Genomic DNA, 27,629 nt, shown 5'->3' on the forward strand with positions numbered 1-27,629 from the left:
GCAAAGTGCTCATTCGAATGGTCGGTGCAGACTTGATGGGCCAAATAGAATCATAGAAAAGTTACATCACAGAGGAGGCCATTCAACCCATCTTGTCTATGCCAGCCCAAGGACTCCCAGGTGTCCTTTCTGATCTCACCTTCCTGCACCCAGTCGAAATTACCTCCATCTGCACTGTAGGGATTCCATGATTCTAACCCTGTAACCCTACCTAACCTGCACATCATTGGACACTAAGGGACAATTTAGTGGATCAAAGATCCCAGGGGTGGAAGTCCTGCTCAGCCAAGAGCTGCTGGCATGTCACAGGCCAGCTCTTCTGTACTCAGCAGCAACAATGGGAGTGTGGTGGCTGCTGCCAATATTATACCCAAGGCTTTGAGTCAAGGGGAGCCTAAGCTCAGGTGAATGATAGTTAGAAATGGCTTACATGGTGGAGGTCATGGGAGAGGGGAATGGGGTATGCAGCAAGGCAGGGGTTTTGGTGGTTAACCACTTCCCATAGCTGTGTCCTTCGATCAGGCACTTAAAGCCTTTGAACAAGAGATTCCATCCACCCCCACCCCTACCCCCTGTGCATACTTTTGAACCTTGATTGCAACTGGAGATAACTGTGCCTCTCCCCATTCACATCATTCACAAAATGCTGTTCATCGGAAAAGTATATGATGCATTAAAATTCAGAAACAGAAGTCATCAATTTTCAGTTTATTCACACAATATCATGATGAAAAAATGCATGGTATAGATTGACATGATATCACGCTTCATTGAATGACAGAAATAATGTGCGCACTATATTTAATATAAACAATATTTAAATGTGAGAGCATTGTTTCTGCAAGCTGACATCCTCTTGACATTTGATACACTTCAGTAACAAATCTGACTCTCACTTGTGAGTTGTTCACTTTGAAACCTCTTCTGCTTGGCAGGACACACTGGAGAATAACCCGCAGGAACATGTTTAGCAGAACAAAAAGCTGGAACGTAATAAAGACAAATCATGTCTGAAATGTCTAAGTGATAAGTCAACAAGAATACTTGTATATTTCGCGCATTATTTGTTCTTTTTATTTCCTCCAAACAGAAAACAGCTAGTAATTTCATGCTCTCTTCAGTATATGAGTAAAGGTCATACCAGAGAATGTGGACTTGGCGCTTAATAATTCATCAAAGTTATGGAAGCTGGAGAATTAAATCACAAATTCCATATTTATTAAACTAGTACATGCAAGCGTCAGTTGCATCTGTGATGCCTACACAAATATAAAAGGATATAATATTCTGAATGCATTATTCTGTTCCCATTTTGTTAAATATTTTCCAAGTTTTAATAATTGTATATTTATTTTAGCCTGCTTCAATTCAATTCATCATTTGGCTCTCTGCATTATTTCACAATCAGAACTAAGCCACAAGACAGTCTTGAATGTGAAGTTTGTCATCTTAATACTCCTTTGGGTGAATTGCTGAGATGCTACATTCCATTGTGATGGGTTTTAATAAAAAAATATCCCCCTCAATGGTTGCTTAAACCTGACAGTCCAGAAAGCTACATTTGGCACTGTTGTTTCAATGCGCCAGGGACCTGGGTTCGATTCCTGGCTTGGTCACTGTCTGTATGGAGTCTGCACGTTCTCCCCGTGTCTGCGTGAATTTCCTCCGGGTGCTCTGGTTTCCTCCCACAAGTCCCAAAAGATGTGTTTGTTAGGTGACTTAGACATTCTGAATTCTCCCTCTGTGTACCTGAACAGGTGCTGGAATGTGGCGACTAGGCGAATGCAGTAACTTCATTTCAGTGTCAATGTAAGCCTATTTGTGACACTAATAAAGATTATTATTCTTATAGTTTTTAAAATCACAGTTACACAGTTATGCAAAATAAACTATTTGGTCATTCGAAACTATATTTTCCCCTTCACAGGCATTTGGCAGGAGAGAGACAAAATCATCACAGATTGTGAAACATCAGTGGGGTGAAAACTTTGACAACAAATCATTTCCCAATTCTATTCTCATTGAAATGAGTTGAAAGCAAAAAAAAATCTATAATTTTAATCACATCCCATCATTTACAAGTGAGTGATGGTACATTTCAACGTATACAAGCATAAACAAAATATTTTCCTGAATTAATTTTGATACTGTACTCATTTTAGAATTTATTATTAAGTACATTACATGTCATACACAGAACATTTCAACAGCATATAAAACATTATTTAGATGCTATATACAAGATATTTTCAAGTAATTAATTTGGGTGAGGGAGATTTAATTTGCAAAATATCAATTTAAAGGCCTGGTTTTGGCCATTTTATTTGATGATAAATTAGTGGCAGGGCTGTATATTAACTACTGTCTGGAATTGTGGCCTCTTTTCAGGTTAAGACAGTGCATCAAGGCTTGGGATGTAGAATCTAGGATCATTGTCTGCATTAGTGATTCCTCTTTGGTTCAGATTGTGTGAAATCAAAATATACTTTTGAGAAAAGCTAGGTAGTGACATCAGAGACTTAAATAAGACTGGAACAGTGATCTATTTGGTACAGCCCACAAAATATAAGAATATATTGTGTATATAAATGATGTTAATCCATGAGATTGAATCAGTGAATAAAAATTCCCCTTTCCTATATCAATACATTTGCAGAATGTAGTGGGCGGGATTCTCCGTTGGCAGACTCCAAAATCGCAAAATGCGATTGGGCGGAGAATAGGTTCTGACGCCAAAATCATCGCAAGTCTCCGTCACCTCGACAGTGGCATCAATGTGGTCTGGAACGGATGTACAGTAAATACAATTTGCATGTCATTAGCGGGCCAGACCCGGTATTCTCTGGAGCCTCCGCGATGTTCCGCCTCTGATAGGCTGAGTTCACAACGGCGAGATTCACTTGTGCTTTTAAAAATCGTGAACCCGGCATTGTGGCTGCTGAGAGGGAGAGAGGTGGTACAGATAGCTTCCAGCATCACCATAGTTTGCTGACAGTTGTGCTGCTGGCCGGGAGACTTCTGTCAGGGCCGGGGGGAGTACCGGGTTTGGCCAGGAGGTGGGCTGTGGGGTCGGGGTGGACGGATACAGAACACTATCGCCGCAGCCAGCAAGACAATTTTGCAGCTGTGCACGCCACTGACAGTTCACTGTGAACTTAGGGCCACGGGTTATATAGGTCCCCCTCCCAGGCCACCCCCCTAGGTGCCCGCTGGTCCCAGCCGACCCATCAGCTGTATGGGCATGCTCCAGCGCCACCAGTGCCATCTTTTTGGCTGAGAAGAGTGTGTGTGGGGATTGTAATGTGTATATGCGGCTGCAGCTTGTCAGCCTTCCGAGTGTCAATCACAGACCCGGCGAATCCCGCACCGTTTTACATTGGAATCGATTGTGTTCCATGTGACGCTGGTGCTAGCTCCTCCACAGTCGCTGATTTGATCCAGGTGCGGCACCAGTTTTGCTGTCGTGAAAGTCCGCGAATTCTGCCCTGGTGTCAATATTTAGTCTCAGAAATGGAGAATCCCCCCCCAGCATTTTTCCATGCTTTGTAAGTATATACCAATTAATATAAACACAATTGTTATTTTCTGTTTACCATCACTATATTGCACAGCAAAAACTTTGACTTCATTTTCTATTGAGATTTCAGTAAGCAAGAAGTAAGGTAGTGAAGTTTTTCTAAGCATGCCTTTCGAGTAGATCATTATTGAATGAGTTTGAATGACTCAGGAGCAGATATTGATCACAATGGCACATCAAATTTAGCGGCCTCATGGAAGCTGACAAAATTGTCCAATTGTTTTGTTCATGGTGTCAAGCTCTGATATTGCCCCCTATAGGTATTATTCTACCCAAAAGCATTTGGCCAAGGATTGTAAACTAGATTTGATGCCGTTGTTCAAGAACCCATACAGCACAGGATTCAGACAGCAGGACAGCAAACCCAGTAGGTGACAGATGCAATACACCAGCTTGAAGTGCCTGTTTGAAATCAGATTAGCGTTGAAGTCAGTTAAAAGGTGAAAAATGTGCAGAGGCATCCAGCTGATAGTAAAAGCAACAATTACTATGGTGAGTTTATAGAAAACAATGCGTGATCGTTTCCTCAACCTGGTGATAGATTTTGGCGTCACTGAAACATTTTGTGAATCGGCGTGCTCTTCAGGTTCCGTAGCTTTCAATTCAAAACATACAGGTACACCTGGTAGAAATGAAGTTGTTAAAGGCTGGATACTCTCTGAACCATGGATTACTAAGAGATCATTGCGAGTCTGGCCATTATTGTGGACATTGGCCACAGCAGGCATGACCCTGGCACACTTCTTGCTATATCTCTTCTTGTGTTTTTTCAGAAAGGAATAGTTCCATCCTTGCATCTTTGAGTGTTGTGCTTGAAGTTGTTTATTAGCAGGCTGGTGTATAGTTAAATTGATCATTTCATTCTCCTCGGATCTCCTTTGTCTGCTGGGAACAGTGGCACTTATCTTCCTGCAAACACTAGCATGGCTGATTGTTAGACAAACTATTGGCAAAATATATTGAATGATTAACAAGGACAATGTGTAGGCAATTCTGTAAGTGTCAGATGGCCATGACTCGATACATAAGTATTTATTTTTTAAAGACTCCAAGTGAACAGTTTCACTTAGGTCTATGATTTTATGAAAGATAGGTAATGGTGAGCAAATAGTAAATCCAATAATCCACACTGTTCCCATGACCAAATATCCCGTATTTATGGTAAAATGGTTAGATAATGGATTGTTTATCATATGATATCTAACCATGGCAATTGACATTAGCATGAGGATAGAAACCATGACTGACACACACTGAACAAATGGTACTATATAACACATGATCTCCCCAAAGATCCATTGGTCGAGAAGAACATAAGTCAGTGTAAACGGTGAACAAAACAACAAAATTAAAATGTCAGAGAAGGCTAAATTTCCAATCAGAAAGTTAATCATTGATTTCTGCTTTAGGTTTTTACACAGTGCAAATACAACAAAGAAGTTGCCAAGAAGCCCTAAAACGGTAATAAATGTATAAATTCCAACCAGTAAATATCTGATATCATGGATACTTCCATTATAGTCATCCCAAGAAGGGAGACCAAATCCATACGCTGTGGTATTATCGCCATTATCCCAAGTAACAGTGACATTACTTTTATTTTTATCTTCAAGATCCATTTTGGATTGCTGAATTTCGAAATATTCAGAACTGGTGTTTTTAAAAAGAAATGTGCGCATAATTAGGAAGAATCAGTTAAAATAGGAAGGATGATACTGTGTCCAGGAGAAAATGGAAAGCATGCAAGGTCTGGATTGTCATTAGTCCTGTAACATGCTGTCATTGGCCAACAACACCTACATTATTAAATAATACCCAATGCATATGGTGTAAGATTCTCAAATGACATGATGCAATCATAATCTGTCTCAGCAGTAAACATGCACAGTGGGCACACGAGGCAAAAAACTTCAAGTGCCTACTGAGTACCAACATAGCACACAAGTTATAAATAGCACAAGTCAGTTACATCACATTTGCCACAACCTAGTAATTTAATTTTAAAAGGTTGAAAAGCTCATCCAAAAGGTTAAGCAACTTGTTTGAATTTGTAAGTTTGGCACAGGTGTTTATGTCTTCTTATTTTGGCAATGTTTTGTGATCTCCAGAGTAGACATGTGGAATGAAATGGCTTTTTACCCCATACCAGTGAGCCTTCTGGAGTGGCAATAAATGTTGTTTCCTGCTGTGGATCTGTATGTCTTCAGGCACAATGTTCTATGAATCATTCCAGCCTTTTACAACATTCCTAATACAGAATATAAGAAAACAAATCAGAGGAATGGAGCAACTCATTTAAGAAATTATACCAATAAAAACAACTAGGCTGCAAGTTAGATTTGTTTTTAAGTATCCAGCTTAAATTAGAACATCCCGACAATGAGCACTGGTGCCAAGAAAAGTAAGACTCCCAGCTGAACAAAACATCAAATTCCACAGAAAACCCATCCATGCCTTGATCTAAATTCCACCGTTCTAATCTATTGCAGGGCGAGAGAATTCTTACAGTGCAGAAGGAGGCCATTCGGCCCATCGAGTTTGCACGGAACCACTGAAAGACACCCGACCTAGGCCCACTCCACTGCAACCCTGTAAGCCCACCCAATCTTTGGACACTAAGGCACAATTTATCATGGCCAATCCACCTAACCTGCACATCTTTGGACTGTGGGAGGAAACCGGAGCACCAGGAGGAAGTCCACGCAGACACGGGGAGAACATGCAAACTCCGCACAGACAGTGACCCAAGACGGGAATCAAACCCAGGTCGCGTGAAGTGGCAGTTTTAACCATTGTGTCACCTTGCTTGATCAATTGAACTCTGAATGGTAAACCAGGGAATTTCTCAAAAAAGGTTATGCTCTGACCTTACGTGGCTTAACCATAAAAAACAAAGTGTGGAGTAAAAACAAGAAGGATTCACAGTAGCATAGGTTCCGAAGCGAATGGTTACAGTGAGAGCTGAGTTGAGTATCATTATCCAGCACTCTAAGCCTAAAATCTGACTCCTGTCTTTCATCTGACAGCCCGCTCACACCCATCCTCATGATGGAGTCTGCATTGGGGGCTTTTGATCTTCGACCATTGTGCCCGGGGGTGGGGGTGCAGGCAGGCCCGCTGTGAAGATTAACATGACAGAGGCTTCACATGTGGGTGGCAAGGTAGCGCAGTGGTCAGCACGATTGCTTCACAGCTCCAGATTCCCAGGTTTGATTCCCGGCTTGGGTTACTGTGCCTCCGCAGTGTCTCTGCAAGTTCTTCCCGTGTCTGCGTGGGTTTCCTCCGGGTACTCCGGTTTCCTCCCACAGTCCAGAGATATGCAGGTTAGGTGGATTGGCTAAATTGCCCTGAGTGTCCAAAAAGGTTAGGTGGTGTAGCCACCTGGGTTGGCCACTTCCCGACTAAAAATGGAGAACCGCAAAGACTGAAGGGAAATTCAGCCAACACAGGCAAAGACTAGCAAGTGCAGAAATCATGTATATTGAAACCTGCAAAAACCGGACAGCACTGAAACCAGCAGCCATCTGCATGGTAATAGAACATAGAACATAGAAAAATACAGCACAGAACAGGCCCTTCAGCCCACGATGTTGTGCCGAACCTTTGTCCTAGATTAATCATAGATTATCATTGAATTTACAGTGCAGAAGGAGGCCATTCGGCCCATTGAGTCTGCACCGGCTCTTTGAAAGAGCACCCTACCCATAGTCAACACCTCCACCCAACACTAAGGGCAATTTTGGACACCAAGGGCAATTTATCATGGCCAATCCACCTAACCTGCACATCTTTGGACTGTGGGAGGAAACTGGAGCACCCGGAGGAAACCCACACAGACACGGGGAGGATGTGCAGACTCCGCACAGACAGTGACCCAAGCCGGAATCGAACCTGGGACCCTGGAGCTGTGAAGCAATTGTGCTATCCACAATGCTGCCGTGCTGCCCTTAAGAACAAATAAATCTACACTATATCATTTTACCGTAATCCATGTACCTATCCAATAGCTGCTTGAAGGTCCCTAATGTTTCCGACTCAACTACGTCCACAGGCAATGCATTCCATGCCCCCACTACTCTCTGGGTAAAGAACCTACCTCTGACATCCCCCCTATATCTTCCACCATTCATCTTAAATTTATGTCCCCTTGTGATAGTTTGTTCCACACGGGGGAAAAGTCTCTGACTGTCTACTCTATCTATTCCCCTGATCATCTTATAAACCTCTCTCAAGTCGCCCCTCATCCTTCTCCGTTCTAATGAGAAAAGGCCTAGCACCCTCAACCTTTCCTCATAAGACCTACTCTCCATTCCAGGCAACAACCTGGTAAATCTCCTTTGCACCTTTTCCAAAGCTTCCACATCCTTCCTAAAATGAGGCGACCAGAACTGTACACAGTACTCCAAATGTGGCCTTACCAAAGTTTTGTACAGCTGCATCATCACCTCACGGCTCTTAAATTCAATCCCTCTGATAATGAACGCTAGCAAAACCATAGGCCTTCTTTACAGCTCTATCCACTTGAGTGGCAACTTTCAATGAACATAGACCCCAAGATCTCTCTGCTCCTCCACATTGCCAAGAACTCTACTGTTAACCCTGTATTCCGCATTCATATTTGTCCTTCCAAAATGGACAACCTCACACTTTTCAGGGTTAAACTCCATCTGCCACTTCTCAGCCCAGCTCTGCGTCCTATCTATGTCTCTTTGCAGCCGACAACAGCCCTCCTCACTATCCACAACTCCACCAATCTTCGTATCATCTGCAAATTTACTGACCCACCCTTCAACTCCCTCATCCAAGTCATTAATGAAAATCACAAACAGCAGAGGACCCAGAACTGATCCCTGCGGTACACCACTGGTAACTGGGATCCAGGCTGAATATTCACCATCTTCCACCACTCTCTGACTTCTATCGGTTAGCCAGTTTGTTATCCAACTGGCCAAATTTCCCACTATCCCATGCCTCCTTACTTTCTGCAGAAGTCTACCATGGGGAACCTTATCAAATGCCTCGCTAAAATCCATGTACACTACATCCACTGCTTTACCTTCATCCACATGTTTGGTCACCTCCTCAAAGAATTCAATAAGACTTGTAAGGCAAGACCTACCCCTCACAAATCCGTGCTGACTATCCCTAATCAAGCAGTGTGTTTCCAGATGCTCAGAAATCCTATCCTTCAGTACCCTTTCCATGACTTTGCCTACCACCGAAGTAAGACTAACTGGCCTGTAATTCCCAGGGTTATCCCTATTCCCTTTTTTGAACAAGGGCACGACATTCGCCACTCTCCAATCCCCTGGTACCACCCCTGTTGACAGTGAGGACGAAACGATCATTGCCAACGGCTCTGCAATTTCATCTCTTGCTTCCCATAGAATCCTTGGATATATCCCGTCAGGCCCGGGGGACTTGTTCATCCTCAAGTTTTTCAAAATGCCCAACACATCTTCCTTCCTAACAAGTATTTCCTCGAGCTTACCAGTCTGTTTCACACTGTCCTCTCCAACAATATGGCCCCTCTCATTTGTAAATACAGAAGAAAAGTACTCATTCAAGACCTCTCCTATCTCTTCAGACTCCATACACAATCTCCCGCTACTGTCCTTGATCGGACCTACCCTCGCTCTAGTCATTCTCATATTTCTCACATATGTGTAAAAGGCCTTGGGGTTTTCCTTGATCCTGCCCACCAAAGATTGTTCATGCCCTCTCTTAGCTCTCCTAATCCCTTTCTTCAGTTCCCCCTGGCTATCTTGTATCCCTCCAATGCCCTGTCTGAACCTTGTTTCCTCAGCCTTACATAAGACTTATTTTTCCTCTGAACAAGACATTCAACCTCTCTTGTCAACCATGGTTCCCTCACTCGACCATCTCTTCCCTGCCTGACAGGGACATACATATCAAGGACACGTAGTACCTGTTCCTTGAACAAGTTCCACATTTCACTTGTGTCCTTCCCTGACAGCCTATGTTCCCAACTTATGCACTTCAATTCCTGGCTGACAACATCGTATTTACCCTTTCCCCAATTGTAAACCTTGCCCTGTTGCACGCACCTATCCCTCTCCATTACTAAAGTGAAAGTCACAGAATTGTGGTCACTATCTCCAAAATGCTCCCCCACTAACAAATCTATCGCTTGCCCTGGTTCATTACCAAGTACTAAATCCAATGTTGCCCCTCCTCTGGTCGGACAATCTACATACTGTGTTAGAAAAGCTTCCTGGACACACTGCACAAACACCACCCCATCCAAACTATTTGATCGAAAGAGTTTCCACTCAATGTTTGGGAAGTTAAAGTCATCCATGACTACTAGCCTGCGACTTCTGCACCTTTCCAAAATCTGTTTCCCAATCTGTTCCTCCACATCTCTGCTACTATTGGGGGGCCTATAGAAAACTCCTAACAAGGTGACTGCTCCTTTCCTATTTCTGACTTCAACCGTACTGCCTCAGCAGGCTGATATTCCTCGAACTGCCTTTCTGCAGCTGTTATACTATCTCTAATTAACAATGCCACCCGCACCCCCCCCCAACTTTTTTACCACCCTCCCTAATCTTATTGAAACATCTATAACCAGGGACCTCCAACAACCATTTCTGCCCCTCTTCTATCCAAGTTTCCGTGATGGCCACCACATCGTAGTCCCAAGTACTGATCCATGCCTTAAGTTCACCCACCTTATTCCTGATGCTTCTTGCGTTGAAGTACACACTTCAAACCATCTCCGTGCCTGCAATTACTCTCCTTTGTCAGTGTTCCCTTCCCCACTGCCTCATTACACGCTTTGGCGTCCTGAATATCGGCTACCTTAGTTGCTGGACTACAAATCCGGTTCCCATTCCCCTGCCAAATTTGTTTAAACCCTCCTGAAGAGTACTAGAAAACCTCCCTCCCAGGATATTGGTGCCCCTCTGGTTCAGATGCAACCCGTCCTGCTTGTACAGGTCCCACCTTCCCCAGAATGCGCTCCAATTATCCAAATACCTGAAGCCCTCCCTCCTACATCATTCCTGCAGCCACGTGTTCAATTGCACTCTCTCCCTATTCCTAGCCTCGCTATCACGTGGCACCGGCAACAAACCAGAGACGACAACTCTGTCTGTCCTGGCTTTTAACTTCCAGCTTAACTCCCTAAACTCGTTTATTACCTCCACGCCCCTTTTCCTACCTACGTCATTGCTACCAATGTGCACCACGACTTCTGGCTGCTCACCCTCCCCCTTAAGTATCCTGAAGACACGATCCGAGACATCCCTGGCCCTGGCACCCGGGAGGCAACATACCTTCCGGGAGTCTCGCTCGCGACCACAGAATCTCCTATCTATTCCCCTAACCATTGAATCTCCTACAACTATTGCTTTTCTATTCTCCCCCCTTCCCTTCTGAGCCCCAGAGCCAGACTCAGTGCCAGAGACCTGGCTGCTAGGGCCTTCCCCCGGTAGGTCATCCCCCCCAACAGCATCCAAAACGGTACACTTGTTTTGAAGGGGAACGGCCACGAGGGTTCCCTGCACTGTCTGCCTGTTTTTTTTTTTCCCCTGACTGTAACCCAGCTATTCTTGTCCTGTACCTTGGGTGTGGTTACCTCCCTGTAACTCTTCTCTATCACCCCCTCTGCCTCCCGGATGATCCGAAGTTCATCCAGCTTCAGCTCCAGTTCCCCAACACAGTCTTTGAGGAGCTGGAGTTGGGTGCACTTCCCGCAGGTATAGTCAGCGGGGACACCGGTGGTATCCCTCACCACCCACATCCTACAGGAGGAGCATGCAACTGTCCTAGCCTCCATCCCCTCTTACTTTACAGAATATAGCTGCCCTGTGGACCAACTGGACCTCCGCCCTCCGACTCTGCTCCCAGTCAGCTGCACTCTCTGCAAACTCCTGGCTCTCTTCTCACTCTTTGAGGAAATGTAGGAAACAAAATGAAAGGAGCACCTTACTCCCTCCTCACCTAACTCCCTCAGTCACCAAACTCTCACTATAGCACTCAAATGCACCAAATTCAGCACTCCCTCAGTCACCAAACTCTCACTATAGCACTCAAATGCACCAAATTCAGCACTCCCTCAGTCACCAAACTCTCACTATAGCACTCAAATGCACCAAATTCAGCACTCAGTGCAAACAAAGTCTGCACTGTAGGGGATCACTTTTATACTGTGAATCTAGCCTCTGAAAACTGGTCTAATCCAATTAACTAATTAACAAGCTCCAGCTGCAAGTGCCTACACGTAGAAGCTGTGTTTAAAGCTGATTGAAAATTCACCTTCTTCTAAACCAAACAGCAACCTTTAAGTGAATTAACTAAATAAATGAAAGACTAGGCTTTAGAAAGAAATGAAGCCTTATACCCCCTCAGTCACCAAACTCTCATTATAGCACTCAAATGCACGAAATACAGCACTCAGTAATGAGCGATTCCAAGGCACAATTGCAACACTTAAGGTGAATAAAGCCAAGCCAGACTCCTCGGCGCCAGCAGGAGCCAAGACAAAGGAAGGCCAACGGACATTTAGGGACTGCCCAGCGATCAGGGAACAACTCTAGTATTGGAGAAATCAATTCAAATGATCGGAACGCAGTCCAATCATTTGGGACCAGGTACAGGGTCCGCCCCGAAGGGCAGGAGCCCCTGGGGACTATAAAGTAGAGTCCCCAAGTTCAATCCGGTCTTCTTGGCAGAGTCACTCAGCAACTTGAATCAACCCGTGAGAGTGACCTGTCTAAGCTGCCGCATCAACCAAGTAAGTCTCCAGTCAACACTCACTACGAGATAGGCGCTCCTAGCTACCAGTCCATACCAGCTTTTGAATCCTGCAGACTCAGGACCTGAACGAAAGGCCATTTGTTCCCCTGAGCTGGTGGGCCAGTCTGAAGCTAAGTATAGGCCTTTTAGTGATAGGAATAGACTAGAAAGTAGAGTTTATGCATGAGTAGTGATTTACTGTGTGTAATAAATGTGTTTTGATTTGAATCTTACTAATTGGTGTGTTGCGTTATTGATCAGTCCTTGGACTTGAACCTTGTGGCGGTATCATAAAGATACCTGGCGACTCTCGAGCAAAGGTTAAACAAACAGAGCAAATTGCAAATTAAGAGCCAACCAAAAGTTAGCAACAGTGGGCTTACTGGGTTACGGGAATAGGGTGGAGGTGTGGACTTAGGTAGGGTGCTCTACCCAAGGGCCAATGCAGACTCGATGGGCCAAATGGCCTCCTTCTGCACTGTAAATTCTATGATATGATTCTATGATGTATGAGGTGGGACATGTTTTAATAGTGAATATTTTACTGTGACAGATTTCCATTTCGACTTGCTGCACAAAGTGACCTCACCAGTGTTCACTTAGTGCTCCACACTCTTCTTGATCTTCCGTGGTCTTCTAGGTGTGTCCCCAGGATGCACATCAGAGGTGGAGGCAGCCTGCTGCTCTCCACGCTCTGTGATCTTTGATACCATGGCAGACATCCTCTGGTAGGCCTGGGGCCGGAGGGCATTTGCTGAATACCAGTGTCACAGGCATCGCCATGCCACTTGGCCCTGCCTGCTGCCCTTGAGATGCACTGGTGTCAGGAGCAGGGGATTCAGAAGAACAGGAGACTGCCGTAGTCTCCTTGGTAGAAGACCGATGGTTTGGCTCCAGCACCTCCTCCCCGGAGCGCCTCGGCAATGCCCACCTCTGCCTGGGACATGTCCCTCATCAATGTGGACATGATGTCGAGACCCTCTGCTATGGTCATCACAGACTGAGCCATGCCTTGGACACCACCGCTCAAGGCGCTGACGCTGTGCTCCAGTTTTTACACTGCGGTCGCCACCCTTGCAGTGTTGGCCTGAGTTCCACACATTGTCGGCAGCATCTCCTGTGCCTGAAGGTTTTTGTACTCCCCCAATTGACCTTGCAGTTGCTGGAATATTGCTGATGCGCCTTCCTGAATTTCACAGCTCTGGTATATTATGTGCATCTGTTCTGGGAGAACCTTGTCTGGAGGCTAGGCATCTGGCTGGGATCTAGATGAGCCCTGGGATGAAGAAGACTGCTGTCTCTCTTGGATGTCCGTTCCTCCACCTGCTGTGCATCAGCAACTGTTTGTTGCTCACCAGATAGTGCCTCTGAAGCCTGCCCATTAATGTTGCCCACTGTGGTGTGTGTGTCTGTGCTGGAGGAAGGTGCGGGTGATAGCTGTGACGCATCACCGATGTTCTCCTCGGAACTCACCTCCGAGGTTTTGTCTTGAGTGGCAGGGGTTGGTATGTCTCCAGATGTCCCAGCTTCCTCAGATGCCGATCCTGTAAGACAATGGAAATGTAGTCAGTGAACGGTAAGGATAATTTTGTCAGGCTTCAACAACTCACTTCAGGTCATCTGGGTGAAGAGACAGTGGATCCTCATCTCTGTGGAGCAGGCCAACCTCGTTGTCAGTGACTGCTCTCTCCTCAGTCAAACTTGCGGTCTCCACGACCCATTCCTCATAGTGGGTGTGGCTGTCTTCTCCTGTGGGGACAAAGAGAGGGCATTGTGAGCCACACACTTGATGGTTCAGAGGATCTACAAGAGGTGGCATGTGTGGCCACCGCCCCTAGACTTGAAGGGGTTGTGCTGGTGGGTACAGGGAATTCAGGGGAACAAGGTTGAAGATCGGATGTTGAGAGGGTGCGAGGTGTCAGCCAGTTGATTGGGGGGAGCAGGGGGGTATTGGCAATTTGAGGGGTAGTAGGCAGGACTGATACCAGGAGAGAGATGGTAAATTACGCTTGCAGCTCATTGCTGGTCATTTGTCTCCCCGTGTCTGCGTGGGTTTCTTCCGGGTGCTCCGGTTTCCTTCCACAAGTCCCGAAAGGCATGCTGTTAGGTAATTTGGACATTCCGAATTCTCCCTCTGTGTACCCGAACAGGTGCCGGAGTGTGGCGACTGGGGGCTTTTAACATAACTTCATTGCAGTGTTAATGTAAGCCTACTTGTGCCAATAAAGATTATTATTATTGTCTTCTTGTGGATGGCGGTCTTCCTGGCCAGGCTTCCCGCACTCACTGCAGCTGCCACTGCCTCCCAGGTGGCATTGCTGACCCTGCTGCTGGTCCTCCGTCCCACTTGGGGGAATAGGGGCCGGGATTCTCCGACCCCGCGCCGGGTTGGAGAATCCCCGGGGAGAAGCGAGAATTGCACCCCGCCGCCGGCTTCCTGATTCTCCCCCGCCAATTCTTGGCCACCTGCAGGATTCCCATTGTGCCGGTTGGGGGCCATTGAAAGCGACCCCCCCCCCGCCCGGCGATTCTCCGGGCCCCAATGGGCCGAGTGGCTGATGAGTTTGTCCATGTCCCACTGGCATGGGTTACTCAGGTCCCACACGGCGGGACCTGGAAGGGGAGTCTGCGGGGGCAATCCTGGAGGGAGGGCGGTGGGATCCGACCCCGGGGGGGGGGGGGCCACGGTGGCCTGGCCCACGAACAGGGCCTACCGATTGGCGGGCGGGCTGGTTCCGTGGGAGCCTATGTTCCTCCGCGCCGGGCCCCTGTAGGGCTCCGGCATGTTGCCCGGTACCCGGCGCGGAGAAGGGAACACTCACGCATGCGCGGAATTACGCCGGCCGTTCCGCGCATGAGCGGGTGGAGCTGCGGGGACCACTCCGGCACCAACCTAGCCCCTAGGAATTCTCCATTATCGGGGACTGTTGACGTCGGAGTGGTTGGCGCTGCTTTTCACGCCGGTTGGGGACATAGCCCCCTTATTGGAGAATCCGGCCCAGGGTGTCCTGCCTCTCATCGACAGCATTGAGAAGCCTAGTCAGGTTGGCATCCCCAAAGCGGGGAGGAGGTCTGCACACTGCCATCCTTGTTTGTTGACTGGGAGTGAGTGGTGGGGGGGTGTTTCATAGATACATAGATATATAGAGGATAGGAGCAGGAGGAGGCCTTTTGACCCTTCGAGCCTGCTCTGCCATTCATCACAATCATGGCTGATCATCTAACTCAACAGCCTAATCCTGCTTTCTCCCCATAGCCTTTGATTCCATTCACCCCAAGTACCATAATAGATACAAACCAGCCCCCGCTTGTTAGCGGCGAGCAGCTGAAGCGCAAGTCAAGCAAATCATTCGTCGAGTGAACCAGCATGTCGAGATTCACGTGGGGGCTCATTTTTGGGATTTAGTGCCATTGAATACAGGCCGCAATCTTGCCAATGTGACCACCAAGAAACACCCCACTAAAAGGGCACTTCAAAATTTGTTCACTGAAATGCGCCCACAATATACATTTTGTTTTAGATAAAATTGTCATTGCACTACATTGTACTTGCTTTTGTTGTCATTTTCAGAAGTTGACCTCTCTCTGGCATTCAGTGTTTGTGACTAAGATTGTGGCCAATAGTTTCTGCTCTTGCACTGGCACAAGTGCAAAGTCAGGCTTAGAGCTGCCTCTGAAATCCCATCACAAAATCTGACCTTCACGCTCCACTTTCACCCGACAAAATTGGTGGGATCAGTAATTTCATTGTGTGGGGGATTTGAAGCTCAAAGCTGCATTACAGATTCTGGTCCAGTGGCCAGAGATGCGTGGATTACTGAGATTCCATATGAACCAAGAGATAATAGAATTTTATGTTGCATAATTTATGATTAAAAAACATGGTCATAGAGTTTTCAGCAGAGAAGGAACCTTTTGGGCCCATTATGTCTCTGCGCGCTTTGGAAATCCAGATAATGTCCCTTCCCTGCTCTTTCTCAATACCTCTGCCTTTATTTTTTTATTTTTACAATGTATATCCAATTTATTTTTGTAAAGTTACAAACGAATCTGCTTCCATTACCCCTACAGATCATAAGAATCCACTGTGTAAAACATAATTCTCCTTATCACCCATTTGATTTTCTATCTTAAATGTGCAGATGCCCCATATTTGGCTGGACCATCTTGGACTGGGTATCGTAGATTGGAGTGATGAACCATCCCTTCTACTGGCCCTAGTTTAAAATCCTATGATAGAAAATGCAGAATTATAGTTTATGAAACTGGGGTATAGGATAAATTATATATAAGCGATCTGTTCGATTAAGTATGCACTTGATATCAATGTTTAGTAACTATTGCCACTTATAAAATACACAATATTTTCATTTGACTTGTCAACAAATGAAACTGGTCTATTTTTTGTGTGGCAAGCGGTTGTCTCTGTCAACATGGATTGCTCATTCTTCATGTTTAGATTCAAAGTGCAAGTCAAGTGACATGATGTAATTGGTAGCTTGATTGTCAGCTTTATGGGAAATTAGTGTGAAAAAGTATGGTCCAGCACATATTATGTTGCAATAAATATTATTTGTGGAATATACACACATTGAACTTAAACATAGTTATTTTTCTCATTGTGAAACGTATCTAAGGTCATTTATCATGCAGCTGAATTAAATATTCATTTTTGATGAAAATGTGAGCACTATAATTTTGTTTGCATCTATACAACATTAGGGCTGGTATTGCATTATTATAAACCTATTTCTCAGGCGGAGAATGAATATGTACAAACTATATTTGGGACTCATGGAAAATACTGAATATCACTGTCCCCAAATTGAAAAATAATCTTGACAAACTTAATCACCAAATGAAGAAATGGAATTTGCAATTTAATAGCAAGGAACCTAGGGTTTTTAGACTTGACAGAGGGAAAATTAATTTGGATTATATGATAAATGTAGTTGAAGTATCAGACACAAATTCTTGTGGTGTCAGCTGACATCCTCATCTGTAACATTGCGCACCTCTGCCCCTGCTTCAGCTAATCTACTGCTGAAACCCTCACCTGTGTTACCCCTAAATACAACTACGTATTCCAATACAGCCATTTTTTTCATTTGTGGGATCTTACTGTGTGCAGATTGGCTGTTGTGCTTCCTACATTACAATAGTGACCGCATTTAAAATCCTCAATTGGCTGGGGAGGTGCTTGGGGGTGTTGTGAGGTGGTGAATGGGGCTGGGGAAATGACATTTTCTCCGTTGAACTCATGACTTTTTCTCCAACCAGAAAATGTCAAAAAAAGATTATTTTGAATTGGTTCAGAAGTCACATCAGCAACATGTGATTTAGTATAAACAAGAGTCATTCTTTTGCAATACAGCAACAGAAACTGGTGCCTTTTGTTACAAAGCACTGATTTGTTTGTGGATCGACTGATTTCTCCTAATTGCACCTTTTGTAAGCGTATTGCCTCTTGGAGCAGTCACGTACTATAAAGAGGTATTCATTTTACTGGGAAGGTTAATTTTGCACTTCTGTACCAGTGAATGCATTATAATGAATAAACATCTGGAATAATGCAAATGATTCACTGTTAAGCTGTTAAGCATACCTACGTTTTGAGAATTTGTAAAGGTTGGCTGATTCCCTGTGTTCTGTGTGCATGCCTCAGGTTCTTTTTATTCTGATTGGTTCAGGAAAACCATAGGAAACCCAATGTACCATGGGAGTTGCAGTAGATTAATGACAATATGTAAATGTAATGTTATTATAAATATCCCTTGCTGAATTTTAATAAAAATAGTTTACATGGAAGACTAAAAAATGTTAATAGCAGATTGCAGTAAATTTAAGTAGTCCTGAGTACACAACCACTCACAATGCCTGTTCACATTTAAACTGGAATATTGTTACCACCCTTAAATCTTGCATTCTTTAATGCAGATATTCTGTATTAGTGAACATTACTGTTGAGCACATGGCTTCAATGCCACATGAAGGTGTTTTTGCCATATGCAGGACACCTGAAGTTTTCTACATTCACTTTATACAAATCTTTGTTCTGTTTTCTTGCCTACCAAGGTGGATAGCTGTGCAGAGTAACACAAACCTGTTACTCTGCACAGCTATCCATTTCTTCCTGTGCTGTGATCCCTAGAGTCCCTCCTAATTCGCTGGAACAAGCGTCAATATTGTTGTTTCCATTAAAAGTGTAACATTTAGGGGCAAGCCTTTTAATTGCTTTAACAAGTAAAAAAAAAAGCTTTGAACAAGCAAAAATGGCATCATGTGCAAGGTCAGTGCACTAATGTAATCTTCCTGAAGCAATTTAAACAGAACAAGGTTTATTCCCGCATCTTCAATGCTGATGCAGAAATATACTGCACCTCAATGCACAGAACAAATTAATCTTCTTTAGAATCCCAAACATTTGAAAGATTAGCTTCTCGTTTTGGCAACTATGAAATGAGTTTCAAGTCACATTTAGAAAGTACAAAGGGCAGAAATGCAGCATTTATCTTTAACCCCAAGTAGTAATGTAGCCATACCAAGTTAGACTGGTTGTTACTGTCACTAAACCTTTTCTATTTGATCAGATTATGAATTGATAATATTCAATATTTGGTCTCTGCGATTAATTCCATTTCCTAAACACCAACTTCACCCCTCTCCCTTGCAACGGTCTGTGGCTGAATTCAACTAATTTCAATTGTGATGACATAATTCGCCCAGAAATGAACCTCTGGAAACTTATCTGTGTCATCATTAAGACTGCCTATTTACACCTCCATAACACCACCTGACTGCACCTATTGCCTCAATTCATCTACTGCAGAAACTATCTTCCATGCCTTTCCTATCTTGAGGCTTGACTATTCCAATGCACTTTGATCGACCTCCTAATTTCCATCCTTCATAAACTTGAGGTCATCCCAAGTTTTGGGACCCATGTCATAACTTGTCCGTCAAATCCCACTTACCCATCAACCCCTCTCCCACTGATTTTAAAGATTTTTTTAAAAATTGGTTCCCAGATAAGCAATGCTTCCATTTTAAAATTTCCATCCTTGTTTTTGAATCTTTTCCCTCCCTATCTCTGTGACCACTTCAACTCTCTGAGATAACTACACACCTCCAATTCTGGTCCCTCAAGAATCCCTGATTCTAATTACTCCATTACTGTTGGCCTGGCCTTTAGCTCAGGAATTTTCATCTCTAAACCTCTCTGCCTCTCTTTTCTCCTTTAAGATTCTTATTAAAGCTACCTCTTGGAGCAGGTATTTGGTCACTTTCCCTTATACTTTGTTATGCAGATTGATATCAAATATTTTTTGACAAAGCTCCCCTGAAGTTTTTATAACATTGTACCAAGTTAAAGGTGCTATATAAATATAAAGTTGTTGTTATTATTCAATCAACTATTAAAATGCAGTTGCATCTATTTTCCTATTTGTTTCTCTACCAATTTTCTCCCTCTAATTCCTCCTGATGGTAGAGGTGCGAACTCCTTGTGGGAGCATGATCTCATCGACTTACCAATGGGATGACATCCAACTGGCTGTACTTCATTTCTGTGCCTTGACAATGAGGGATGCCAGTCAGGCTATTCTACCACGGACGGATGTCATTGCACTGCCAGATCTCAATCTTGTTTGACATTTACAGAAATACACTTCCAGGTGTCACCGTGTATCAAACAAGAGAAAGAGCATTTCCCCCCAACTCATTGCATCAAAACCAGCTGTAGAATTGCTACATCTGAGATTAACTAATTTGGGATCACACATGTAGACTCCTGGTTATACGCAGCTATAACCGGCACGGTGGCACAGTGCTTAACACTGCTGCCTCACAGCACCAGGTACCCGGGTTCAATTCTGGCCTTGGGTGGCCATCTGTGGGACTTTGCACTTTCTCCCCGTGACGGCATGGGTTTCCTCTGGGTGCTCCAGTTTCCTCCCACAGTCCAAAGATGTGCAGATTGGCCATGCTAAATTGCCCCTCAGTGTCCAAAGCTGTGTAGGTTAGTGATGTTACGGTGATGGCAGAGTGGACCTGGGTAAAGTGCTCTTTCAGAGGGGCGGTGGAGACTCGATGGGCTGAATGGCCTCCTTCTGCATTGTGGAGATTCTATGATTCACTGGATAAACCCTCAAAGCCAGTGGGTAGCCCAGCAACAAAATAAAATGATGTGTACTGAAAGCAACTTGCCACACAATCTATCATTTGGAATATGTGTATCAGATAAAACTTTGATTAATATTTAAACGTATTTATTTCAGGAGTTTTCATTCTCTCCCCGGTCAGTTCTCTTTCACTCCCTCTTTGTATCTATATCTCTTCATGTCCCTCTCACATTCTCTTTATTTGGTCAACTGTCGCAAAAAAACTTGCTTCAAGTCTTTCGCATTATCTTTTAGCGTTCTGTTGCATGTTTGTCATAATGGTGTTTCATGGCCAGAAGACTGAACACAGTAACATTGTTGCTAACTTTCAGTTGGCTCTTAATTCGTAATTTGCTCTGTTTAACCTTTGCTCTAGAGTCACCAGGTAGCTTTCTGATACCGCCACGAGGTTCAAGTTCAAGTACTGATCAATGACTCAACACACCAATTAGTAAGATTCAAATCAAAACACATTTATTATACACAGTAAGTCACTGCTCATGCATAAACTCTACTTTTTAGACTATTTCTATCACTAAAAGGCCTATACTTAGCTTCGGAATTGGCCCACCAGGTCAGGGGAACAAATGGCCTTTCGTTCAGGTCTTGAATCTGCAGGATTCAAAAGCTGGTATGGACTTGTAGCTAGGAGCGCCTATCTCGTAGCGAGCATTGACTGGAGACTTACTTGGTTGGTGCGGCAGCTGGGCAGTTCACTCTCAGGGGTTGATTCGCTTTGTTGAGTGACCCTGCTAAGAAGGACGAATTGAACTTGGGGACTCTATTTTATAGTCCCCAAGGGCTACCCACCCTTCGGGGCGGACCCCGTACCTGGTTCCAAATGATTGGACTGCATTCCGATCACTTGGATCGATTTCTCCAATACTGGAGTTGTTCCCTGATCGTTGGGCGGTCCCTAAATGTCCGTTGGCCTTCCTTTGTCTTGGCTCCTGCTGGTGCCGAGGAGTCTGGCTTGGCCTTATTCACCTGAAGTGTATCAATTGTGCCTGGGAATCGCTCATTACTATGCAGATGGCTGCTGGTTTCAGTGCTGTCTGGTTTTTTGCAAGTTCCAATGAACAGGATTTCTGCACTTGCTCGTTTTTGCCTGTGTTGGCTGAATTTCCCTTTAGTCTTTGCGGTTCTCCATTTTAAGTCAGGAAGTGGCCAACCCAGGTGACTACAACATGAAGGAACCAAATAGAAACACTGGATGCTAACAGAGGACCTTGATCAAAATTGTAAAATTACAATTTAGAATTGGATCACTCCTTCCTTCAACTATTAGTAAGTCACTAATGACAAATCTTTGGTGCCCTTTGAACTGTCTGCCTATTTAATAAGTTCTCGTAAAAAGAATAGCAGTGTATTTTTTAAAGGTAATATAAAGAAGCAGGCGATTTTATCAATCCTTTTGCTCAATTTTTTTATTCTTAGTTCCCTTGTCCTTTTTCTCTCCCCCGCCCCATATTATTCCCAGCCTGAAAGTATGCACAGGCAATTAATGCCAGTGTCTCTCTAGAGATGCCCTTCAGTATGTGAATGAGGATGGCTTCAGGCGATTCCTATCAAATTGCTGCCCTTCCTTCAATGCTGAGTAGAAGCTGCTGATTTAAACAGGATATATTCTCCCCGACAGCTGAGCAGGCGTTGGGGACCCACATCTGAGAAATCATGGGATCCAGATACTTCGTCAAGGGAATACTGTCAGAAAATTTACCAAGGGAATATATTTATTTTGCTTCTTTAAAGAGGACGAGGCTATACATTTCAGATTTGTTTTCGGTTGTTTTACAAGGTCAGAGACCAATTACTTTGTCACTTGACCATTTAAAGCAAATCTATTAGGGCAGCACAGTAGCACAGCAGATAGCATTGTGGCTTCACATCGCTAGGGTCCCAGGTTCGATTCCCTGTCTGGGTCACTGTCTGTGCGCAGTCTGCACGTTCTCCCCAAGTCTGCGTGGGTTTCCTCCGGGTGCTCCGGTTTCCTCCCACAGTCCAAAGATGTGCAGGTTAGGTGGATTGGCCATGCTAAATTGCCCTTAGTGTCCAAAAAGGTTAGGAGGGGTCATTGGGTTAAGGGGATAGGGTGGAAGTAAGGGCTTAAGTGGGTCAGTGCAGACTTGATGGGCCGAATGGCCTCCTTCTGCACTGTATGTTCTATTGTTAATAGTTAAATAAATGATTTGGTCACCTGCAGTGGTAACACCAACATTGTTAAGAAAGGTATATTATTGTTGAATTTGGCTCTTTTCTTTCTTATACACTGACCTGTATTATGCAATGTTTTGTCCCTCTGTTAACCTTTCTTACTGGACACATTAACTTGCAGCTAATGGCAGAATCGCAGTACAAACTTATGATTTTAACTAAATCCTGCTGTTGGACAAATACGTAAAATGTTAAAACTTTTTTGTTATTACCATGCAGAACTTGGACAAATGGAAACAACTGTATTTGTTTTATCGTTCAGTCACTGGGTCAAACCGGGCAGCTGGTCTATTATATAAAGCCAATGTTTATTTTCCCTCGAACTAATCATTTTTATATGTCCCCGCAAGTGAAACGCAGATAAATGAACGCATTCGTGACTCCGGAAATAAGGAGGATTTGTTTTGCCATTTTCTTTCGTGTTTTTCGGATAAATGACCACGAAAAGCATGCAGTACTGCGTGGATTCTTTATTGTAAACCTGCTCCGCTCCAGGAATAGTCTAAACACTTGCTAACGGAGAATAAGGTCGAGTGATCCGAACAGAAGCTAATGTACTAAATGCTGCTGTCTTTACACGGAACACACATACATGCACAGCCGGTACACAGCAAAGAGATACAAAGCAGGTGAAATACTAATACATTCTCAAATGAATGAAATCAAGCTGCGAGCTGAACGCATGGCCATGGAGCATTGACTCGGTACCCACACAGGGCAAGTTTAAAGATCGCATGCATGTATTGTTAGGGAAACAGCAACATGGGAGATTGGGTACCTGAAATCCGAAGCACAATGATCAATTTCTCCGTGAATTCATCCACATTTCCTTGCTCCTGGATCTGAGCACCTCGATTACATTGGGGGGGGGGGGGTGATTGCACATTAATTTACTGGAGTTTCTCAAACCAGAAGACATAGGAGCAGAATTAGGCCATTCGGCCCATCAAATCTTCACTTGGTTCAGTTTGGAGAGCTGTGGAAATGACCATTTCGACGGCTGCGACTCGGCGGTGGGTGTCCTTGGTCTCAATGTGAGTTGCTGACACAGAGGAAGGCTGTTTATTTCCCGCTGTCTTCTTCATTTAATTCGTCCCAGCTCCCTCCCTCCCTCCCACCCCCTCGTCCTCCAGTGGGATTCCCACCTCCGTCCTGTTTGGTAATTGTTTTCCTTCCCAGAAGCTGTGGAGTCTCTCCTTCCAAATCGAAACCTCCCCCTTTATGTCTCTGGCCCTGGATTTACACTCAGTTAGGTGGGAAGAGGCTGGAGCTAGATCGCACTCCACAGATTGACCTCTTTGTATCGTTGTTGATTTCAGAACTGCAGAAGAAGCTTCCTCATTATCCACTCAAATCAAATCATCCTGTCCGTTTCACTCCATGGAACGAGGCATTGAATGTCTGTGGCAATGATATAGAGAGACGCGGGCATCGTAAGGAAGTGTCACAGGCTGAATAATATCCTCCCACTCAGCTTTTAATGAGCAGTTGGATTCTAGCATCTTTGAAGCTCGTCTTTTGACAACAGTGCCGGATCTCATTCAGTGAAGTCCACAGGGACCGGAGCAGCCGCTGATATCAGCAGCATATCCTGCAGGCGGCAGCAACAACCCAGACGACCACAAATTGTGGGCAGGCTGCTGTAAGTCCAGAGCTGCTTCAGGACCTGGGGGGCGGGGGGCTATTTTGTACTCGGGAGTTGCGTGTCTTCTCTCAGTTTAACTGGGTTTCTGTGGGATTTAAAAAATATATATAGGCCACCCCTGTTAGAGCCCCCACCTTTGACAGTGAACTCACCGTGTGATTTGACAGGAGCTGATCTCAAGAGATCCGCCTCTGCTGTCGGAAATAAGGGAGCAACTCGCATTGATTAATTATTCACTCAATAGCAGGGTGCAAAAGGCATCTTCAGCACTCTCTGAGCCTTCGGTGGGTTTAGGCTGCTTATCTTCAGAGTCCTGTTCAGAGTGTTGTTTGGCTATTATAAGAGGCACGGCTGAGTTTGGGAGATGGATCTTATGTAAGTATTGTGTTGGTCCACCCTGCAATATGCTTTCGGAAAGCAACGGTTCGCTTTCTGGCAGAGGAAACAGCCCCCATATTGTTTTGTTTTTTTGGGGGGAGGGGGGTGCTCAGTCAGAAATGGCAATGTGTGATGCTAAAGCCTTGCTCTCAGTGAGGATGAGAGCGGTGAGCTGGCAAGAGGTGAGCTTACCTCCCTGATGGTTCGCGTTGTGTCCAGTCCTGAATCGAGAGAAAATACAACTCAGTCGATGTGAGTGAAGCTTTCAATCCTAGAGGACCTCTCACGAACTTTTAGAGAACAGTTATTGCTTTTTATGCGTTTCAAGAGGAATAGATATTGAAAGTAAAATAGCCGGCTGGTCTCTGCAGGCATGTCCCTGTAACCCCTTTATTTAGTTACTCAGCAGTTCATTTAGCTTTGTTTCTTAATATATGAAATAATAACACTCGGTTTGCTGAATCATGTTTTAAAGTTGTTTTCTAATTGTTAGATTGACGCAACTTTTATGCATCTTGTTGGGTTTCATGATGTTTGAGCCATTGCAGGAACGTTAGTATCAAAGATTCGATTTCCCCCCCTTAAAATGCAGTTTCCAGCATTCATCATGATGACTTATCAGGGACGTTGGTGCTTGCTGCAAAGCTGTTTGTGTCAGTTTTTAAAAAATAGTAATCCATCTATCCATTCTTCTAATCAAATGTTATCGATATTTCAGCGAAAAGGGCCAATGTGAGAGAGAAAAATGGGGAGAGGGCTGAAAACGATATAAATGAGAGTTTGAGCAAAGATGAGAGCGCGGAGATGGGGCTGCGAGAAAAGAGGGCGAAATGAGCCAGGGAGAGTGTGAAAGATGCAGGAAGCAGAGAGGAAGAGAGCTGAGCCACACGGATGAGGCACAGTTACAGAAAAAGAGATGAAGAGAGCTGTAGCAAAGGGAGATGGGGGTTGAGCTGAGAAATGGGGAGAGGGAGAGAGAGAGTGGTGGATGAGCCAGAGAGGAAGAATTCGGAGTCAAACAGGTTGAGTGTGCGGGTACAATGTGTTGGAGAGATGGATCATTGATCAACAGGAATCAGATCAAGTGATATCTGAGGTCGGAGAGTGGACTGGCCGATGGACAGAGGTAACCGAATAAGATTTTGAGTTTTATCACATTCTTTCTGACATAATAAACGAATAATACTGCAGCTACATAAGGACTCAGTCAGTTAGTGTATTGATGACAGCCTTTCATCTCTATATCTATTGTTAATGAGCTGGACATCAATGTTGCTTCACTTCTAAGCATTCAGCAGATCCTGAGAATTAATTAGCAAAGATCAAAACTGAAGCAAACCAATCAGACAGCAAACCCGTGGTGTGAATGAGCAGCAGGACAGTGCCCGACTAATGAAAAGGATTGTGATCGCCAGGCTTAAAACACTTCACTTGGCACCTTTTATATGAGTACCTGTTCCTTGTTTTTTTTAAAACTGCTTATTCAATTCTTCCTCGGAAATTCCCAATGAGATCAGATCTCATTTAAATAGATTGCCCCTTGTAACGTAACATAGAATTAAAGTACCCTGAAAGATGAAATTAGAAGCTAATTCTTTGTAAACTTATTTTAATACTTAATCAAGACTCTGGTGATCAGATGCCCCTTTCCAATTACTGTTGACTTTTTGCTGCCACTGTGTAGCTCACACATCTTTCCTTGAGGTTTCTCTTATTCTCTGAGCATAAAAGGCTATTTTCTTACGTATAAACACGTCCTTATTTTTGATCCTCAGTTTCAGAATCACTACTTGACCTCCCCATCCCGATTCTTCAATCTTCCATTAAAGTATGTACTTTTCTACTGATTTGTTTTATCTAATTGAGGGTTAGATTCTTAAGTAACCATTACAATGTGGACAGTTGTCCACCTCTTCATACACCGGTCTTCAGTAATATGTTTGATGTGCGGATAGAGGAAGTATTGTGGAACTGTTTTTGTTAGGCCTCAGGGAGGAATTCCAGAATTGGAATTCAGCTCCGATAAACCCCAGTGTGTCGATGTAGATGTATCTTCAGTTGTCCCTGTTGTGTACCATTGGCTGAGGGAAGCTGATGTTGGGGGGGGGGAGAGATGATTGATGCATGTAAACAATGAACATTATAATCTATAAATGTATTTTACGTGTTTAATAAATACTTTAATGACACATATTAAAAGTCAAGCTCAAACGCAGAGATTCATGTGCTAAGAGAACCTTTCAAGAATTCAGATGTGGAGATCGGACCACTAAACGTTCTATTCATTCAAATCAATTCAATCAAGACTGTGCTGCTGATTAAATGCAAGTAAATCTGAGATTTTCTGGTTAGGAGCATTTTGGGTTTTTTTTTAACCTGATAATTGTGGCAGCTAATTTGACCAGGCTCTACTTTTGAAAATGTGAGGTCAGGAAAAAGATCGTTGAAGAAAAATTACCCAAATATTGTAATTTTTTTAAATCTAAAAAGATTCTAAAGATTTGAAGAACAAGCATGTTAAAATAAACAGTTAATTCCTTTCAAGGTTATAACAATTGAAAACTTTGACTTGAAATCAAACTATTTGATTTTGTCTCTTGCTATTTCAACTGAACATTGAACATTACAGCGCAGTACAGGCCCTTCGGCCCTCGATGTTGCGCCCACCTGTGAAACCACTCTAAAGCCCATCTACACTATTCCCTTATCGTCCATATGTCTATCCAATGACCATTTGAATGCTCTTAGTGTCGGCGAGTCCACTACTGTTGCAGGCAGGGCATTCCACGCCCTTACTACTCTCTGAGTAAAGAACCGACCTCTGAAATCTGTCCGATATCTATCTCCCCTCAATTTAAAGCTATGTCTCCTCATGCTAGACATCACCATCCGA

General features: G+C 44.1%; 2 protein-coding genes across 6 annotated transcripts in view; one reads left to right on the forward strand and one right to left on the reverse strand.

Moving 5' to 3' along the window:
- Positions 1–716: 716 nt before the first annotated feature.
- On the reverse strand, positions 717–23,797 carry LOC140408655 (neuropeptide Y receptor type 5-like). Of its 2 annotated transcripts, XM_072496148.1 has the most exons (3): positions 23,492–23,797; positions 13,814–14,089; positions 717–5,825 (listed from the first exon to the last, which is right to left on the reverse strand). In XM_072496148.1, the coding sequence occupies exon 3, from the start codon at positions 5,254–5,256 to the stop codon at positions 3,841–3,843; it is 1,416 nt and encodes a 471-aa protein (XP_072352249.1). In that variant the 5' UTR covers positions 5,257–5,825; positions 13,814–14,089; positions 23,492–23,797; the 3' UTR covers positions 717–3,840. The 2 variants fall into 2 exon arrangements, with proteins under 2 accessions (XP_072352249.1, XP_072352250.1); XM_072496149.1 differs by lacking the exon at positions 13,814–14,089.
- A 181-nt stretch (positions 23,798–23,978) lies between these two features.
- Positions 23,979–27,629, forward strand: part of LOC140408656 (neuropeptide Y receptor type 1-like) — a 49,976-nt gene continuing 46,325 nt past the window's right edge. Inside the window, exon 1 of one of the 4 annotated variants that reach the window (XM_072496151.1) lies at positions 23,979–24,355. The gene's annotated coding sequence lies outside the window, so the exon portion shown is untranslated. Of the gene's footprint in view, positions 24,356–24,379; positions 24,734–24,887; positions 24,989–25,729; positions 25,863–27,629 lie in introns of those variants that run through there. The other 3 variants (XM_072496150.1, XM_072496152.1, XM_072496153.1) reach the window with 3 other exon arrangements.

Source organism: Scyliorhinus torazame, chromosome 3, assembly GCF_047496885.1.
Source record: "Scyliorhinus torazame isolate Kashiwa2021f chromosome 3, sScyTor2.1, whole genome shotgun sequence".
Lineage (NCBI taxonomy): Eukaryota > Metazoa > Chordata > Chondrichthyes > Carcharhiniformes > Scyliorhinidae > Scyliorhinus > Scyliorhinus torazame.